This window comes from Crocodylus siamensis, chromosome 7, assembly GCF_052110815.1.
Source record: "Crocodylus siamensis isolate JL-2025a chromosome 7, ASM5211081v1, whole genome shotgun sequence".
NCBI classification, from domain to species: Eukaryota; Metazoa; Chordata; order Crocodylia; family Crocodylidae; genus Crocodylus; species Crocodylus siamensis.
The window spans coordinates 44627623-44646876 of NC_143401.1; the positions used below are offsets into that span (position 1 = coordinate 44627623).

Sequence of the window (19254 nt, forward strand, 5' to 3'; positions counted from 1 at the left end):
ACAGAGGCAGAAAAGGATCTTGGAGTCATCATTGATGCCAAGATGAACGTGGGCCGACAGTGTGGGGATGCAGTCAGGAAGGCCAGCCACACCTTGGCATGCATCCACAGATGCATCTCAAGCAGGTCCAAGGAGGTGATCCTCCCCCTCTGTGTGGCACTGGTCAGGCCACAGCTGGAGTACTGCGTCCAGTTCTGGGCACCGCACTTCAAGAGGGATGTGGACAACATGGAGAGGGTCCAGAGGAGGGCCACTCGCATGATCAGGGGGCAATAGGGCAGGCCCTATGAGGAGAGGCTACGGGAGCTGAACCTATTCAGCCTCCACAAGAGAAGGCTGGGGGGCATCTAGTGGCATGTTACAAACTAGTCAGAGGGGACCAGCAGGCATTGGGGGATTCCGTTCCCCTGAGCACTACCAGGAGTAACTAGGAATAACGGTCACAAGCTGGCAGAGGGTAGATTTAAGCTAGATACCAGGAAGTGCTACTTCACGATCAGGGCGGCTAGGATCTGGAACCAACTTCCAGGAGAAGTGGTGCTGGCTCCTACCCTGGGGGTCTTTAAAAGGAGGCTAGATGAACACCTTGCTGGGGTTGTTTGACCCCAGTACTCTTCTCTGCCATAGCAGGGGGTTGGACTCGATGATCTGCTCAGGTCCCTTCTGACCCTATGAACTATGAAACTATGAAACTGAGAAATTAAGATATTGGCACTGAGACCTATTGTAAGTATAGAGGGTCTGTAATGGACATTGCAATACTGTAATTTATTTTTCTTTACACTCAATTGAATTTAGTATAGCCAGCTCAGACTCACTTCTGAGAAGTGCTATGGAGTGCTGGGAAGTTGGGGGAGCCTCCAAGCAAACATAAAAACAGTGGCTGGCTGGGTTGCTGCAGCTTGTGTTCTTGGTCAGATATCAGTTTGACACGATCCGTCTTTATATCACAACAGTCACAACAGTCTATAGATTGTCGACTAGTATTATATATTATATATATATATATTATAACTAGTATTGTCATATCCAGTCTCCATCCATGTCCTCTTCACCACTAGAACACCCCAGCTAAGGAATGCAATAAGGGGTTGCTCTATCTTCCAGCACTTCCCCAGTGCATGAGCGCTCTCCTTTGTGCTCCGTGATCCTCAGTAACCTCTAGAGCCAAAGACATGCAGGGAATCCTTCTCTCCAACTCCTGGGTTATTCCTGAGCACAGAACACCTATTGGCCACTCGCTCCACTCTCCCTCCCTCTCCTGCTGTGGCTCAAGGAAGCAGAGCACTGAAGGATCTCAGAGGACCGAGCAACCCCTCCACTACACTCTGTAGACTGTACAGATGTTTCAGGAGGAACTTCAAAGGGAAGTGCTTCAGAGATGTTCCTCATTTAAGATTTTTTTTTGAAGCAGCTTGGCCATTTTTTAAGCATGTTCACCATAGAGGCTGAATGCTCACTGTTTGGACCATTGCAAAAGCATTTGAAACTGCTTCAAATATTCCATCTTTGGCCATGGACAGATGTAATCTGTATTACACAAATCCTATAAAGTCTGCCAGGTGGGGTGTCCAATTTTCAGCTGGATGTCTGTTCCAGGAACTTTAGAAGCTCTTTCAGTGGTTTCCAAAATGCTGCATGGATTAATCTAAGGATCCAGCACATATCTTTAGGACAGTATTCAGTGTTCTGGCAACTTATCTAGGCATAGTACATCATTTGTTAGGTTCAACTTGGAAAAGAAGACTTTGTACAGAATAATGTACATGTAATTTTCAGAGGATCTACCTAGTAATACAAACTCAATCACTATGTCACTGTTTAAACTGTGACTCCTACATTTTATAGTGAAGGTATTTATCTGATGTTGCTTATGGCTGTTTTCAGATATTGTTGATTAATATCTGTTATGTATAGTGCTGCTTTAAGGCACTTTGCATCCTTTCAAACTGTGCAGTTTAAATTCAAAGACATTATTGCTTTTTGCAATTGCTTAATGCAAAATCTTTCATAAAGGATAGAGAAAAAATGAGATGGGTGTAGTCTCATATTACACATATAAACAGCAAAGCACATGACACTTGTTCTATCATCTTTTTTCTGTTAGCCAAACTAGCTCAAGAGGATATTAAATGGAAAGTGCTAGCTTCACTTTCCCAGGTATTCTCAGTGTATCTTTGATTTTGAGTATGTAATGACTGTGCCAAATGGGTTTTTTGAAGCAGGTTTTAAAAACCTTGTTCAGGTCATTTCAGCAGACAGCAAAATATATCACAAGGATGTAGGCCACTAAAGTACATAATCAGATGTGTAGTAGGCAATTGTCAATCCTCTGGACCACAGTGTACATGTAAGAGTTCTAGTCAGATGCCTGATGAATCTGTTTGTGTCTGATAAACCCAATTTGAGAGCTTCAAAGCTTGTTACAAGTTTCACAGATCCATACATTGTCTAAGTTGGAGTCCAAAATTATAGCCTGCTGCTTTTTTCTTTGTCACTGCTTCCATCCTCTGGAACACAACCATTTCATGTTGAGCTATACCCAGTGCAAGATTTTTCCCTCCAGATTGGACAGGATTCTGCAGACTCTTCCCAGGTTTTTCACTGATGTTGAACAACTTTGTATCATTTTTGCACACACCATGGTACCGTGACAGAGGGCAACCCTGCTTTCTACAGCCATCTCAAATCTCACTATACAAAATATTCTTGGGGGTACAGTCTTCTCCCATTTTCCTGACATGGCCAATCCATCGCAACCTCCTTTTCTTGATAGTGGTTTCTAAGTGTGTCAGTCCTGTGCACTCTAGTACCTCTGTGTTTGGTATTCTGTCTTTCCACTTTATTTTTAGGATCTTACACAGATACCTCATGTGAAAACTGTTCAGTAGGGATGACAATACACAAGTCTCGTAGATTCATAACTTCATCTTAGCTGATAGTTTGATGTTATTCCATGCATGTTTCTCTAATAGCCTGAAATATTTAGATGCTTTTCTTATTCTGTTAATTAAGTCTGAAGGTCAAGATTCCTGCTGATTGTAGAACAAAAGTAGCAAAAACTGTCAACAACACCGAGATTTAACCTCCAGAGTGATGTCAAGTATTGGTTCTTTCACCCCTTGATACATGATCACAGTTTTCTTGAAACTAATTGCCACCCCAAAGCTCTTGCATGATTCAGAAAATCTGCCCAAGAGATTTTGCAGGAAAGATTCAGTGTGGACAACCAGAGCCATGTCATATGCAAACAGGAAATCTCTCAGAACCAGTTCTTTCACCTTGGTTTTTGCTTTAAACCTTGCAATGTTGAACAAGCCTCCATCTATTCTGGTTCAAAGATAAATGCCATCATTGCTGTCCTTGAATGCATGGAGAAACAGGAATGAAAAGTAGATGTTAAAAAGCATGGTGCTAAGACATATTCCAGTTTCATTCCTTTGTTGATGTCAAAGGCATTTGATTCTTTGTTTTCGTACACTACAGTTGCCTTCATACTTTGATGTAATGAGCAAATAACGTTCAAGAGTTTGGGCAATTTCTTCAGTTTCTTCTGTCTGTTGACAGCCTTCAGATCAATGAAGACTATGTACAGTGATATTCATTTTTCTCTACACTTATCTTGTTTGACTGAAAATATCATATTAATGGCAGAATGTCCTAAACCACACTGACTTTCAGGACAGATTCTTTCACCTAGAGAGTGCACCCTAGGAAGCATGATATGAGTGACAATTTTTCTGACAGTGTTCAACACAGAGATACTTCTACAGTTATCATAGCTTCTATCCTCTTTGTTTTTATATAATGCTACAAACCAAGCATCTTTGAAATCTTGTGGTACCACTTTCTCTTTCCAACAGAGCAGTAGAACTCCATGAAGCTTTTGAAGTAATTCATCATTGGCACTTTTGTAAATTTCAGCAGGCAAACAGTTATTGCCATATGCCTTGTTCCCAGGAATCAATGTAATGGCCTTCTGCAAATCTTCTGATGTAGGCTCATTGTCTAATTACATCATAATTTGAACTGATAATCCTTCAGGCTCTTCATGTTTTTCTTGATTGAATCAGATGTGTACATGTTTAATAAAAACTAAATTACTGCATCCATGTGGACAGTTCAGGGTTATCCATATTGAAGCTAATTGAGTGTGACTGTCAACCCACATTATTTATAGCAGTCCAAGCCTGGGCCAATTTCCTTCCAGAAAACTGAATTACATTTGCATTATGTTAATGTGGGCTCAAGAAACTGGCTGGTTAAAATCTGAAACAGTAATAACCCATCTGTTGCTTGAATACTTTCTTAATCCTCTCTTGATATATGTAACAGGGAGATTAGCTCTGACCCTGTTTTGAAAGTAGTGGCAGCCTATACTTACCAGGAGTGTGGGAAGCTGGTGGGGGCTGGAGATGACATCATCAGGCTGAGCCACGCTGTTCTTAGATCCCTGAACCTGAAAGAAAGAGCAATTAACAGCCAGAAATGAATGAAAAACTGGAAGCAGTTAAAAGCTGCTGTCAGCAGAGTGCATTCCCTGGAAAGGGATGGAGAGAGAGAAGGCAGCCAAACAGAGCTGTGGAAATCTGCACAGACATGAAGTCTTACTATGAGCATATAGCAAAAGGGAGAATCACTACTCAAAAGAAGTGGTGGGGACTTAACAGAAGTTGAGAGAGGTGAGCCCTGTCCTTTATTTTGGGAAGAGCAACTGATTCAGAGACTCCACATTGAAGCTATGAGAGACTGATAGAAGAAAAGACTTTAAATGAGCTGAGCAAGAGCCAGCTCACTTATTTCAGTGACTTTGATACCTTCTACATTGATTCTAATTGAACTGGGATTTTAGTGTGTGTAACAACATAGGTACTACTAATAAATCTGGGAGAAATAAACCAAGGCTTGTAACTATGGTAACTACCCTGCTTTTGTGTACCATATTCTAAACTCTCCCATCAAGGCATGTCAGGTGAATTGTCAGAAGGACAACCACTGGCATATTTTCCAAGAAGATTAGGAAGATTAGTAAGGCACCAAGAGACGTGGTACAATATGGACTGACACAATTATAGGTATTATGTTTGGATATTAGGTATTATAGGTTTTATGTTCCATTTTAAGCAACATTATTAAAATAACCAAGGAAGTAGAATAAACTGGTAGCTAATGTCATTCTAATACCAGGTAGGACTAATCTTTAATACCTTATCCTAGATACTCCCCTCCTTGGGTTCTGAACCCTTTCTTCCAACCTCACCTAGCAACACAGCCTCAACAGAGAAGGAAGAACCATTTCCTGTGTAGCTGAAGTCACAGGGGCAGCACTAGCCAGTGGCATAAACACATCATTACAAAACACAGACATCTGAGTTGAGCACAGCTTATAAAACCACAGTTGCTGAATAACCCATGATGCTAGGTGGATGAGATCCTGACAGCAGTGTGTTAAGATCTCATTCTATCCCAGACCCTAATTCCCTCAGGTTCTTGAGAAAAATTCTAGTGCAATTTACCAAAAGAGTTCCTCTTGATACAAAAGAAAAAGATTAAATGTTATCAGAATGAAAAACCTAGCCATTTCTATGATAATATATCATTTATTCTGTGTCTGAGCAAAAATTCAGTTCATTCATTTTCTTTTCTTGAAGCTTTGAGCATTGGAAGGTCTCTCTGACCCAGACTTCACTAAACATTAAACTCACTATAAGCATTCTTTATGGTTGTTTACTCAGGCTTAGATTGTAAAACAGCACCTGCTGGATTAAATTATCATGTCCTGGGGTTATAATATAACATTTGATTTTTTTTTTTTCCAGACAAGTGTTTCAAGAGAAAATGTTTGCCCTGGGAGATCCATTTTTCTAGCCCTCTACTTACTTATGTCCTCCCTTACAACTTTGATTGCTATTTTTTTGAAAGCTGTTTTTCTATAATTCATCCATTTATAGATTCATACTGCATTCTCACTCTTAAAAGTTGTTTCAGATTACTTTTGCTTCTCCACATGCCTGAAAAAGCCCTGACAAACCTTCAGATTTTGCCCCTTCTAACTGAAACTCTTTGAATTATTGGTACTATTATTTCAGTCAAGTGGGTTCTGTCCTTGCTTATCAACATTGTTACTTAACTGTTGCTACTGGGTGATGCAACATGCTGTAATTGTCCAGTCTCAGTAAATAAGCAGAGTTGATATACAATAGTTCTAAGCTCAGCATATGAATTAGCCCTAAACATGGATTTGTATCTCAGCAAAAAAACAGGGATGTGTTGATACAGTGGATGAATTATCCAGAAAGTTGAATAAAACAACCTATGAAATATCTAGGTAACATAACAAGTGCAGATTAACTTTTTTGAATGAATCTGAACTTCTTTGATTTGGAGTTTCTGGGCACATTCACACATGCAGGCATGTGTGCTTGCAGCAGCTCAAATAAGAGCAGTACAAATTTGCGCCAGGGATTTTTGCCTCAGCACACATGCCCAGATATGTACTTTGGTGTGGGACAAATTGTGCCACTTGGGGTGAAATAACTCTGTCCAGCTCAGACCAGATCTGCATCCAAGGGGAGCTGAAGCATGGGTTCAGCATTACTGGCCCCAGCAATATAAAAATCTGCCCTGGTGAGCAGCTCAGGGCTACTTACCCTCCAGAGCTTCTGGGGGAGGAGTCTCTGGGAGGAAGTTGGCCACACCCCTTCATGTCCCAGGTGGCTGCTGTTGCTGGTTGCTGCAAGCTTGGTCTCAGGATCTTCTGGGCATAAGATGACCAGGCCCTTTCCTGCCTCTGGCTACTGCTAGCTTGGTCTCAGAGCTTTTGGGAGTAAGGTGGCTGTACCCTTTCCTGCCTTGGACTGCTGCTGTTGCTGCCTCACCCCATGGAGGTAGGTCCTCTGCTGCATGCTGCTGCCCACCGTCAGGGAGGGACCCACTGCACTGCAACACACCCCAGCACCACACCCCAGCTTCTGCACCCCTGTTCCAGCCTGCCACTAAGCCACAGTTGGGGAACTGCTTGGGGAGGGAGCCAGCACTGCTTGTGGGCCCCTCCCCCACCATCACTGCCAGAGCCAAAAGGTGCCTTGCCTGTCCCAGATGCCTTGGCAGGCCAGCCCTGACCTTCACCTCCACTTTCACCAGAAGCACACCCTAAGTAGCTGAATTGGACAGTTCCTACCATCACTGCTGCTGTTGCTGCTGCCATTGTTCTGCTACTGCCCCGTCTCAGGAGACAGGGAGATTCCCTGCTGCACCACCTTGCACCACCTGATACCACACCTGCACTGGACTACTCCCTAATTGACTGATTGTTCCTACTCTCCCCCACAGCTGCCTCACAGCATCTGATCTTGTTTTGTTTTCCAGCCTATTGTTCTGCTGCTGAGTGCCTGGCTGGAGGCCTGAGGGTCTTCTGTACTGAACTTCAACAAACAAAGGCCCTCCACAGCTCCAGCCATCTTTTATACCTGCCTCACCAGCCTTCCCTGTGCGTTATTGCCCTTGTGTGGTAAGTCCTATGGTCCACTCTCCCTGCCCTGGTGTTTGTTGTGTGGCTGAGTAAGCCAGCTCGAGTTTCCCCAGCCCGTGTGTGTTTTCCCTCCCCCACATTCTGAAAGCATAGGCTTCCCATTTGTTTTCATCTCTCAACCCATCCCTCTGTCGAGAGTGTCAGGAGAGCTTTGTGCTTTAGATAGACCACAGCTCCTACTTCTTTTATGTCCTGGAGAGGAGGTGGGGGGCCAAGAAGTACATCACCTGCCTTCTGGCAGGTGATGGTCTCCCCTCATGGATCCAGGTGAGATGCGCCAGCACGTGCTGGCCTTCTATGAAGAGCCCTTCTCCTTGGATCCAAACAATGCCAAAATTGTCAGACCCTGTGGGAGGGACACCCACAAGTCAGCATAGGCAACTGGGACCAGCTGGAAGTTCCTCTCACTTTGGCTGAGTTTTTGGCTGCCCTCTGCCTGATGCCTGGCAACAAGGCATTGACTGACCATGAAGTTCTGCTGGGCTTTCTGGAATGTCCTCAGCCCAGATCTTGCTGCAGTCTGGGCCAAATCTGAGGGAAGTGGGGAGCTCCCCCTGTCATGTTGGAGTGCCATGCTGGTCCTCCTGCCAAAGAAGGGGGATCCCCAGGACCTGGAGAACTGGTATCCCAGACACATGATACCATGTAGGTCCTCCTCTACATGGACTGCAAGGTGGCAGCGAAGGCCATCTCGCTGCACCTGCAGTCCGTGGTTATGGACATAATTCATCCCAACCAGATGTACACGGTGCCTGGACATTTCATCTTCGAAAAACTGTACCTGGTTCAGCACCTCCTGGAGCTAGCTCACTGGGAGGGCCTGTCTTTCACCCTCCTATCCCCAAACCAAGAGAAGGTGTTTGACAGAGTGGATAACAGTACCTCAAAGGCATGCTGTGGTCCTTTGGGTTCCAGCCCCACTTTTTGCAGGCTCTCCAGGTGCTGTACACCACTGCAGAATGTTTGGTAAAGCTCAGCTGGACCCTGACGGAGCCCATCCCATTCAGGAGAGGGGTGCATCAAGGCTGCCCACTGTCAGGCCAGAGGTACATCTTGGCCCTGGAGCTCTTCCTTGTTCTCCTGTGGAAGTGGGTGGCGGGGTTGATGCTCCAGGAGCCAGCAGGACAGCTGGTCCTGTCAGCATACACTGACAATGTACCTCTTATGGTCCAGGACTAAGGTGACCTGCCACAGGTGGAGGCCTGCCAGGCATTTTACTTGGTGGCCTCCTCTGCCTGGGTCAACTGGGTCAAGGGCTTTGGCTTAGTGGTGGGTGACAGGTGGCCTCACTCCAACCCGCACTCTGCAGGATCTGCTGAAGTGCAGGCTCACTGCTCTACTTGGGGATCTACCTGTCCCCCACAGACCCCTCCCTGCCGGAGAACTGGCACCAACTAGAAGCAAGGGTGGTGGAGCTTCTCTGGGCATGGACAGGCCTCCTGAGATGTCTCTCCCTGTGTGGGAGAATACTGGTGCTGAACCAGCTGGTCCTGTCCACGCTCTAGCACCGCTTCCACACCCTTTCTAGCCGGGACAGCACTGTGTCGCTTCAGAGGTCCTGAGTCTCCCCTTGTGGGAGGGGGGTCAGAGCTGGGTTTGCCTGCACAGCCAAGTCCTGGCATTCTGCCTTCAGACCCTGCAGCAACTGCTATATGGTGTTGGTGGCCACAGGGCATGGGGCCACCTGGGGTGTGCTTTCCTCCACCAGTTGCAGGGGCTCCAATATGACTGGCAGCTCCTCAGCCTGTGGGGCTTCTCCCTGCAGGACCTGCAAGGGCTGCCAGATTTCTACCAAGACCTCCTCCAGGCCTGGAGACTGGCCTCTGCCACTACAGTCACCCAGGGCACTGACCTAGTCGTTGAGCCCCTGCTCTGGAACACCCAAGCTGGAGGTGCTGATGGGAGCAGCACCCCAGTTGTGACAGGGTCATAAGACAGGCTGTCTTGTGTCACCCATATTGGAGAACTCCTGGAGTTATGATAGGCAGGAGTGAGTGGACCCCGCTGCACTGGCCTGGTGCATGGGTCTACCCAGAACATATGCAACCTGCTGTCTGGTCCAGAAGGTGAAATCTGCCCTACCTCCCAATGCCCTTGCTTTTGTTGACAGGTCCTGCATGGCAGCAGTTCCTGCTCCCCCTCCACCCATGTCTTCCAGCCCACCAGAGTTTGTTGTGGGGCTGGCACCTCGCCCAGGCTCACGGCACTCCCCACTCCACCACATGAGCCAGCTGGAGGACACCAGAATGGTCTGCTTTTCCACCATGCATCACTGCCACTGCTACATGCTTGTGCACCACACTGCCCATCATGCTGCCCTTGTGTCCCACACAGACACCAAGTAGTGGGACGTGCTTGGTGCGGGCATGGCTGAGGCACCCCAGTAGCTGAGTCTGTACTTTACTGTCATCCCACAAGGCACTGGGGATGACTCAGCTGGCAGCTCCTCCAAGGAGCCATCACCATGGGCATGTATGTGGTGAGCTGCCGCTTCTGGGGCCAGAGGGAGACCGTGGTGCATGTGACCCTTGAGTATGCAAGGCTGCAGCTCCTCCACCTCCAAAGCCTCTTGAGGTTCTGGTTGAATTTCACCCCCCACCTTTTAGTTTTTTTTGTCACCCAATCTGTGGCCCCACCAAGTCCCAGGACCTCCTGGTCAACCTCCTCTTGGCCTTGGCCAAGGGGTCCCTATAATTGACCAGGAAGGTGCCTGGAGACTGTGGAACTGCTTTTCTCTCACTTGTCCATGCATGTTTCTAGACAAAGCACCAGTGGGCAGTGTCCACAAGCTCCTGGGAAGCCTTTGAGAACTGGTGGGTGCAGCCTGGGGGCTCCTGCTTGGTGTCCCCTTCCAGAGAACTTTTCAGATTTTGAATCTTTGACCATGTCACTCCTACCCTTTTCTTCCTTAGTTGTCTCACAACTGATTTGTTGTTGTTGGTTTTTTTTGTTTGTTTGGGGGTTTTTTTTGTATCTTTCAAACTTTGGCCCCATACAATAGGGGCTATTAGTTAACTAGGTGGGCCTTAAGGCCCACGATCTCTGGAAGATACAGATAGACAGGAGCTTATGAGACCTGGCCACTTGGTATCTGAGCACTACCCCTTGTGCCAGCTGAACTGCTGAAGTAGCTCTAACCTGGAGTGCTCCTTGTACTCTCTACCCACTGCAGCAGTTGGCCAATTTTTTATTGATACATTTACAATTTTTTATTGATACATTTACACTCAGGAGCAAGGAGCAGCGGGGAGAGTTAGGACACAGGTACACGGGTGTCTTGCACACGTGTGCCCCCTTACCGGACCCGGAGCAGAGGCGAGAGAAGCGGAGCACCAGCGGGGGCAGCAGCAGCTGATCCCCCTAAGGTAAGTGGGGCAGAGGGGCCGGCACAGCTGAGCCGGATCCGGAGGGGAAGCCCCCTGGATCCCTCTTAGCTGAGCCAGTAGGGAGCTGCGTAAACAGAGCGCGCAAACAGGGTGGGCTGGGGGGGGGGGACTGTCCCCCAAGCCAGGGAGCACCCTGGGGGGTATCCCTCCGGGAGGCACCGGGTCCCCCCAGCGAGGGAGAGCAGGGGGGCGGGATCGCTGGCAGGCACTTCCAGTAAGTCCGGAGCGCCTGATTGGCAGTTAGAGGATAGGCGGGAAATTCAAACCACAGCCTTTAAAAGCTGTGGTTTGATGTAGCTTCCGGCACTCAGGAGCAAGGAGCAGCGGGGAGAGTTAGGACACAGGCACACGGGTGTCTTGCACACACGTGTGCCCCCTTACCGGACCCGGAGCAGAGGCGAGAGAAGCGGAGCAGCAGTGGGGGCAGCAGCAGCTGATCTCCCTAAGGTAAGTGGGGCAGAGGGGCCGGCGCAGCTGAGCCGGATCCAGAGGGGAAGCCCCCCGGATCCCTTTTAGCTGAGCTGGTAGGGAGCCGCGCTCCCCAGTTGCGCAAACAGGCGCGGTCTGTAAGAGCGCGCCGGCGTTTGCACTGGAGGGGGAGCAGGAGGGGCCGAGAGACTGACTCTTGTTAGCAAGGGCCAGAGGACCCAAACTCAGCTAGGAACTCCTACAATGGTGTCGACACGGAGTGCTGCCAGGGCCCCTGCCCGGGGGGCGCGGCCTTCCCAGGGCTTGTCTGACGCCTCCACCCAGATGGAGACCGCAGGGGGGCTGGCGTCCCCCAACCCCCTGGCCTGCGGGAGCTGCCCAGCAAGGCCTGGGGGGGGCAGGGACTGGGGACCCCCACACCTGTTCTGCAGGCACCCGCCTTAGGGCCCTGGAGGCGCAGGTGAGGGAGCTCCAGGAGGAGGTCAGCAGGCTGAGGGGAATCAGGGAGGCAGAGGAAGAAATTGATAGCTATTTTCTTTCCCTGCAGGGTTTTATGACCAAGGAGGACGCACCTCAAGATGAGCCCTCCCCTGCTAAGTGGCAGACGGTCACCTCCCATGCCAGGGACGCTCGAGACATGGCAGCACCTGTTCCTACAGTCCGGCTGGAGAACAGGTACGAAGCTCTGGCAGCCCTGGAGGAGGAGGACGGAGAGGGCGAAACCGGGGAGGAGGCAACTCCACACACACGGCGTCCTGTGCAAGCTGAAGGAGGCAAGAAGGCCAGGAGGAAGAAGCGTCGCGTGATCGTCATTGGTGACTCCATCCTGGAGGTACGGAGGGCCCTATCTGTTGCCGGGACCCCTCGGCACGCGAGGTATACTGCCTACATGGAGCGAGGATTCAGGACATGAAAGGGATGCTCCAGACCGTAATCCAGCCCACTGATTATTACCCTATGGTCCTAGTCCATGTGGGTACTAACGATGCCTCCAGGAGCAGCCCTGACCGCCTGATGGAGGACTACCATGCTCTGGGGTGCGTGCTGAAGGAGATGGGCGCACAGGTGGTTTTCTCTTCTATCCTCCCAGTGAGTGGACGAGGCAGACAACATGAAACGAACATCGCGGAGACCAACTGGCAGCTACAGGAATGGTGCTTCAAGGAGGGCTTTGGCTTCCTCAACCACGACCGGCACATCACAACAAGAGACATGCTGGGGTGGGATGGGCTCCACCTTTCCCCTAAAGATAAGCGTGTGTTCTCTTCTAGGTTGGCGGACCTCCTCCGGCAGCTTTAAACTAGGCTCGTCGGGGGAAGGGGAAGATGAAGCGGAGGATATATCAGACTGCCAGACCAAACAGCACCCACAACTACAGCCCAGCCCAGACTGATGAGAGGTAACGCTGGGACTAGGGGGTCAGCACACACCCACAGGAGGCCTCAAATGCCTCTACACAAATGCTCGTAGTATGGGCAATAAGCAGGAGGAACTCACCCTCCTGCTGGCTGACACCAGCCCAGACATAGTGGGGATTACGGAAACGTGGTGGGATGAAACACATGATTGGGCGGTCAATGTCAAGGGCTATAGGCTGTACAGGAGGGACAGGATAGGAAAGAGGGGTGGGGGTGTGGCGCTCTATATTAAGGAGGAATACACATCCTCGTTAATAAGCAAGGAGTCAGGAGAGGGGCACTCTGAAGTGCTTTGGGTTAGAGTACAAGGCAGTCGAGGGGAAAGGGACGTAATGGTGGGAGTCTACTACAGACCTCCCAACCAGGGAGAAAAGCTTGACCAGGAATTCTTGGGTCAGCTCACAGAGGTAGTGAAGGCTAAGGATGTAGTAGTCATGGGGGACCTGAACTTCCCGGACATCTGCTGGGAAGAACAGTCAGCCAGGTCTGAACGCTCACGTAGGTTCTTGGCCAGAGTGCAGGACCTCCATCTAACCCAGGAGGTGCACAGCCCCACCGGGGGGATGCCTTGTTGGACCTAGTGCTGGCTACGGGTGATGACCTGGTGAGGGGGCTGCGAGTGCTCGGCCACCTGGGCGACAGCGATCATCACCTGCTGGAATTCACCATCCAGCGCAAGGTGGAAAAGGCATGCAGTAAGACAGCGACCCTGGATTTTAGGAGGGCAGACTTCAACGAGCTAAGGAGGATAGTTGGAGAAGCACTGAGGTCCCGGGGGAGTGGGGAGCTAGGTGTCCAAGGAGAGTGGTCGCTCCTTAAGGAGACAATCCTCCAAGCCCAAAGGAAGGTAATCCCAACGAGGATCAAAGGGAGCAGGAGAGCACACAAGCCTCTGTGGCTCACCAAAAGAATCTGGGAAGGTCTGCTTGCTAAAAAGGAGGCTTATACCCAGTGGAAAGAAGGGGTCATCACCAGGGAGGGCTATTCTGTAGTTGCTCAGGGATGTAGGGGGGCAGTTAGGAAGGCCAAGGCACAGATGGAACTGGGACTGGCTTCCCAGATTAAGGACAATAAGAAGTCTCTTTTTAAATACGTAGGGGGTAAAAAGAAGGTCCCGGGTAACGTGGGGCCCTTGCAGGATGACATGGGTAACGTGGTCGTCACACCAGACGGCAAAGCTAACACGTTTAACGATTTCTTTGCCTTCGTCTTCCTAAGTAGGGACCAGAACAGCCACCTCCCTGCTGGGCCCCCCTCAGGCCCCGGGGGAGGCACACCTGAGCTACGGGTTAGCGAGGATTTAGTTAGGGAGCTTCTCGAGGGGTTGGATGTATTCAAGTCAGCCGGCCCAGATGATCTCCACCCTAGAATTCTAAAGGAACTGGCCGAGGTCATTGCAAGTCCCCTGGCACAACTTTACGAGCCCTTGTGGTGCTCTGGTGAGGTACTGGAGGACTGGAAGAGGGTCAACGTGGTCCCCATCTTCAAAAAAGGCAGGAAGGAAGACCCGGGAAACTATAGGCCGGTTAGTCTCACCTCGATCCTAGGCAAGCTGTTCGAAAAAATTATGCTGGCACACATCCAGGAGGGGCCAGCAGGAGACTGCATGCTTAGGGGCAACCAACATGGGTTCATCAATGGTAGGTCCTGTCAGACCAACCTGGTGGCCTTTTACGATCAGATCACCAGATCATTAGATGCAGGGGTAGCAGTGGATATAGTCTTCCTGGACTTCCGGAAGGCTTTTGACACCGTCTCTCACCCTGTTCTCATTAAACTGGGGGGCTGTGGTGTAGACACCCACACAGTCAAATGAGTCACCAACTGGCTGGAGGGCTGTGCCCAGAGGGTGGTAGTAGATGGGTCCTTCTCAACCTGGAAGGACGTGGGCAGTGGGGTTCCGCAGGGCTCGGTCCTCGGGCCCGCACTGTTCAATATCTTCATCAGTGATTTGGATGAGGGGGTAAAAAGCACCCTGTTCAAATTTGCTGATGCCACTAAGATGTGGGGGGACATGGGAACATTGGAAGGATGCAGCAGGCTACAATCTGACCTAAACAGGTTACAAGGGTGGGTGGACAAGAATAGGATGGGTTTCAACACAGACAAGTGCAAGGTGATGCACCTCAGGAGGAACAACTGGCACCATACCTACAGGTTGGGGAACTCCCCTCTTGTCAGCACAAAGGCAGAAAGGGATTTGGGAGTGATCATTGACTCCAAGATGAACATAGGCCAGCAGTGTGGAGAGGCAGTAAGGAAGGCCAACTGCACCTTGTCATGCATCCACAGATGCATCTCAAGCGGATCCAAGGAGGTGATCCTTCCCCTCTATGCAGCATTGGTCAGGCCGCAGCTGGAGTACTGCGTCCAGTTCTGGGCACCGCACTTCAAGAGGGATGTCGACAGCATCGAGAGGGTCCAGAGGAGGGCCACTCATATGATCAGGGGACAACAGGGCAGGCCCTATGAGGACAGGCTGCGGGACCTGAACCTGTTCAGCCTCCAAAAGAGAAGGCTGAGGGGGGATCTTGTGGCCTGTTATAAACTAGTCGGGGGGGGGGGGAGGGGGAAATCAGCAGGCATTGGGGAAAGTCACTGTTCCCCCAAGCACTCCCAGGAGTGACCAGGAATAATGGTCACAAGCTGGCAGAGGGTAGGTTTAGGTTAGATATCAGGAGGCGCTACTTCACAGTCAGGGCAGCTAGGGTCTAGAACCAGCTTCCAAGCGAAGTGGTGCAGGCTTCTACCCTGGCGGTGTTTAAGAGGAGGTTAGATGAACATCTAGCTGGGGTCATTTGACCCCAGTACTCTTTCCTGCCATGGCAGGGGGTCGGACTAGATGATCTGCTCAGGTCCCTTCTGACCCTACAAACTATGAAACAAGTGTAAAGCAATTTGGATGGGGGAAAAATTGGGGGAGTTTGTGGGTGGGGGTAGGATTTGTAAGAGTGAGCTTTGGGGGGGTATGGGGATTGTGCTGGGGTTTGTAGATGGATTGTGCGGAGACTGTGGGTGTGGGGGGCTGTGTGGGGGTGGCTTCTCAGGATGGATAGGTCCCCTGCCCCCCCGGGATGAGATGCCACAAAATGCACATGCAGGCTTGTCTGGATGCGCCCTCTCAGGCTGAACATAACTATATAATAACATTTTTCTGACAAAGTTATCATGCTGAGAAGACAACCCAAAGTAATCTGGGTTCCACATACTATGAAAGTAGTCCAGCATGGATTCAAGGTTGCAGGAACCCACCACCTGGGTGCAAGATACAAAAGAGAAAGAGACATGGTAAAAGACAGCCAACAGGATAGAGCACTGTTTACGAGAGTTGTGTCTATGCTACAGAACTACACTATCATGACCTGCAATGATGTGTGCTCATGGCTATCTGATATTTAAATACAGACCATGTATGAAGATGACATCTCTCACTGGTTCCAGTGGCATATGGATTTACAGTCGAGAACAACTTCCTTGGAACAGGTACATAATCACAGCTATATGCTGTGGCAGGAAGCCACCTTTGTTTCTCCCCAAAATTTCTGTGCTGTGACAATTTGATTAGGATGGGCCCAGCAGAGGAGACACACCTTTACCTTATCTCGTTCCGTAACCCAAGCTGGCTACATTCCTGAGGGAGGGGAGAAACCTGCTCCTTCTGCCTACATGACTGGTATCAGCTACCTGGGTGAGGGGCTTCTACCTAGTGGGCTAGAGTTTGCCTGGCAACTAGTGATGCATTTCAAATTGGTTGGCCAACAGCCAACAGGTGCTGGCCTCCATTGGACCAGATGAATGAGATCACCAGGGCTAGATAAGTTAAGACTGCCCAGGAGGAGGGGGCAGCAGCCATGTGGGGGAATCAGACTTAGAGAGGAGGTTTACCATCTGAAACTGGCTTTCTCCCCCGTAACTCATGAGCGAGGAATGGCCTGCCTCTAGAAGGAATCTCCAACAGCCTCTGGATGATGCTTGTGAGTAAGCTACTCGAGATCTGGTTAGATATATAGCTGGCAGTAACTCAGATGCGTGATCAAAAGGCTACCTCAGCCAGACTGTTTTGCTCTATGGGATTTCTATGATATTGCTCTATCTTGTACCCTATTTTCACCCTACCCCTGTCATCAATAAGGTTCTCCTTTGTAACTGGTATAGGAGACTTATTGGGGAGTGGGTCTTAATTATGCCTAAGAGGCCCCTTAGGTCTGTGGACTAAAGGAGACTTTTTCCTTTTTCGCCCCCAACTTGGGGAAGTGCTCCAAGTGCCTGTACTGGGTCGAGTACTTGTAGGACTATTAGGCCTGTGTTTCCCCAAAGACACAGGGCCGAGAGAGTCCCTTCTCGGGGTGGTGGCAGCTTACATTACCCCCAGGCTAATGAGTGTGCTCCAGAAAGGGGGACAGCCAGACATGAGGCACCCCTAAGAAATCACTCGGAGCCTGCAAGGTGGTCGGGTGCAGGGAGGTGGGTGGCTCAATGCAGGAGTGCCCCCTAGTGGCCTGCCACATATGCTCCCACCATGGATTTATAACATCTACTTACACCTGTTAATAGTTCCATTTGTTTTACTGGAACATTTCCAACTGTTTCCTCCTCCATGAGGGGCAGAGTTTATGTCCTTATATTTGCCATATCAAGAGACAAAATCATCAGATGCCTCTTTTTGCTAGATCTAAGCTACAACAGAACCAAAGCCAGTGTAGGAGCTCCACTGTGTATTACCGTGTTCCTAGGGTAAGACAAATTCATACCCTATTTAAGAATTCCTATTTAGTATAAAAAGAAAAATACATTTCTAGACATCTTGACTGGGGAAGAAAACTTGCAAATGAGTGCATTCAGAAAGCTCAAAGGCAATGAAAGCAAATGAAAAGAATCCCAAAAGTGTTTTTTAAATAAATACATTTTATGATTTCATGAGAGAACTTGACTCATTATTTCTGAATGTGTGATGTTGACAAAACTGTATGCGATTGATAGCATAAAACAGAGATGAGACAGCAGCTACAACAGAAAGTGTTTCTAGAATAGACAGCTCCTGGAATCTCATGGGGAAAAATAAATAAATAAATAAATAAAAAAGCAGTTGCTTATTTTGCTTCAGGACTAAATATCTTTTGTCCCCTGAGCCATTGTAATTGACACCTGAGGAAAAATCCTGACTAAATTGATGTCAACCTACAATTGGAAATTTATTGTGTTCTGCCACCATTTGTTTCATAGTCTGTATGAAATCAAGTATTGTAGTACATTGAAGAATAATAATCATAATATCATGTTCTGTATGTTCTGGAGATTAGACCTGCAGAAATACTGTGAGAAATGTAATATTATGCATACTTTTAGGTAATGAAGGTCAGCATAATTGAATTATCCAGTCTTCTCATCCATTTTATGATCTCCTGTTCTCCAAAATCATCCTTCTTACAACTACAGACTCCAGTGACATCTGCTGTTGAGGTCCAGATTAATTCATTTAATTAAGTATACTATTGCTGGTCTTCTCAAGCAAGAGCCTCTTCCACACAAAAGTACAGTATTTGAGTTCATGTACAAAAAGTTTTTGCTGCTAAAGAAATCCCCCCAGGCTGAATTTTTCCTTGCTGTTTTCTTCAGCCACCAAGCTGTTAAATAGTTCCTTCTGGTTTATAAAGGAACAGAAGCCTTCCATCCCTCTACCCTACTCCTGCATTTCCTCCGAACTTAAGTACAATTTAACACTCAGTATGAAGACAAAATGTTAACTGCAAAACATTCCATTTCCAATATGTTCAGATCATCAGTGGAATATCAGGACATAATGCATGATCAAACAGCAAATGCAAGGAACAAAGAGAACAATGGGAAAACATATAATTTGCCTTGAAAATGAACAGCTATATACTCCCACCACAGCCACTGGGGAGAGGCAATAAAACACTAAACTAAAGATCCTCTTCATTAACCAACCTATAGTTGTGTTTACTTTGTTGTTTCAACCTCACACTTTCTGAAAACAGAGTTGACATGTAACTGTGTAAACACCATACATAAATGAAACATAAGACAAGGCGGGATGAGCCCTGGAATAATTCTTAATTCATCACTGACACACAGCAAGGACATAAAAATATTTTATTTCAAAGCACAAAATCCAGGTTAAGACAACCTACAAACAAAAACCACTTCCTACTCCTCTGGTGCTATAAAGATATAAACGGCTACCACTCCCAGTCATCAAAAGAGGGACATGTCAAAGAAGAAAAACGTAGGGAGGGCTAGAACTATAAAGAGCTCATGAAAAGCAGAGCAGAAGTTATATTGTTCTGACTTACACAGAGAGCTAAGCAGCCCTGAGATTCAGGATGTACAGCAGTCATTTAACATGCCACAAGGCAGAGACAGAAGTACTTGGAATTGGAGCCAAGGCTTCTTCCCACTGAGACAGACTATTTGAGGCACTGCTTCCTAGCTTAGATCGAATCTAGATTCTCTCATTTAGAAATTCATA

At 48.4% G+C, this 19254-nt stretch overlaps 1 protein-coding gene across 15 annotated transcripts in view; it reads left to right on the forward strand.

Moving 5' to 3' along the window:
- The window catches only part of LOC149859739 (uncharacterized), a 39918-nt gene extending 21334 nt beyond the window's left edge, over nucleotides 1–18584 (forward strand). Inside the window, exons 3-6 of one of the 15 annotated variants that reach the window (XM_090057808.1) lie at nucleotides 6714–12178; nucleotides 12437–12500; nucleotides 12618–12745; nucleotides 15928–17678. In XM_090057808.1, coding sequence (XP_089913934.1) covers nucleotides 11900–12178; nucleotides 12437–12439 — 282 coding nt within the window. In that variant the 5' untranslated portion in view covers nucleotides 6714–11899 and the 3' untranslated portion in view covers nucleotides 12440–12500; nucleotides 12618–12745; nucleotides 15928–17678. Of the gene's footprint in view, nucleotides 1–6713; nucleotides 12746–15927; nucleotides 17679–18110 lie in introns of those variants that run through there. The other 14 variants (XR_016443535.1, XR_016443534.1, XR_016443531.1 and 11 more) reach the window with 14 other exon arrangements.
- The last annotated feature ends 670 nt before the right edge of the window (nucleotides 18585–19254 follow it).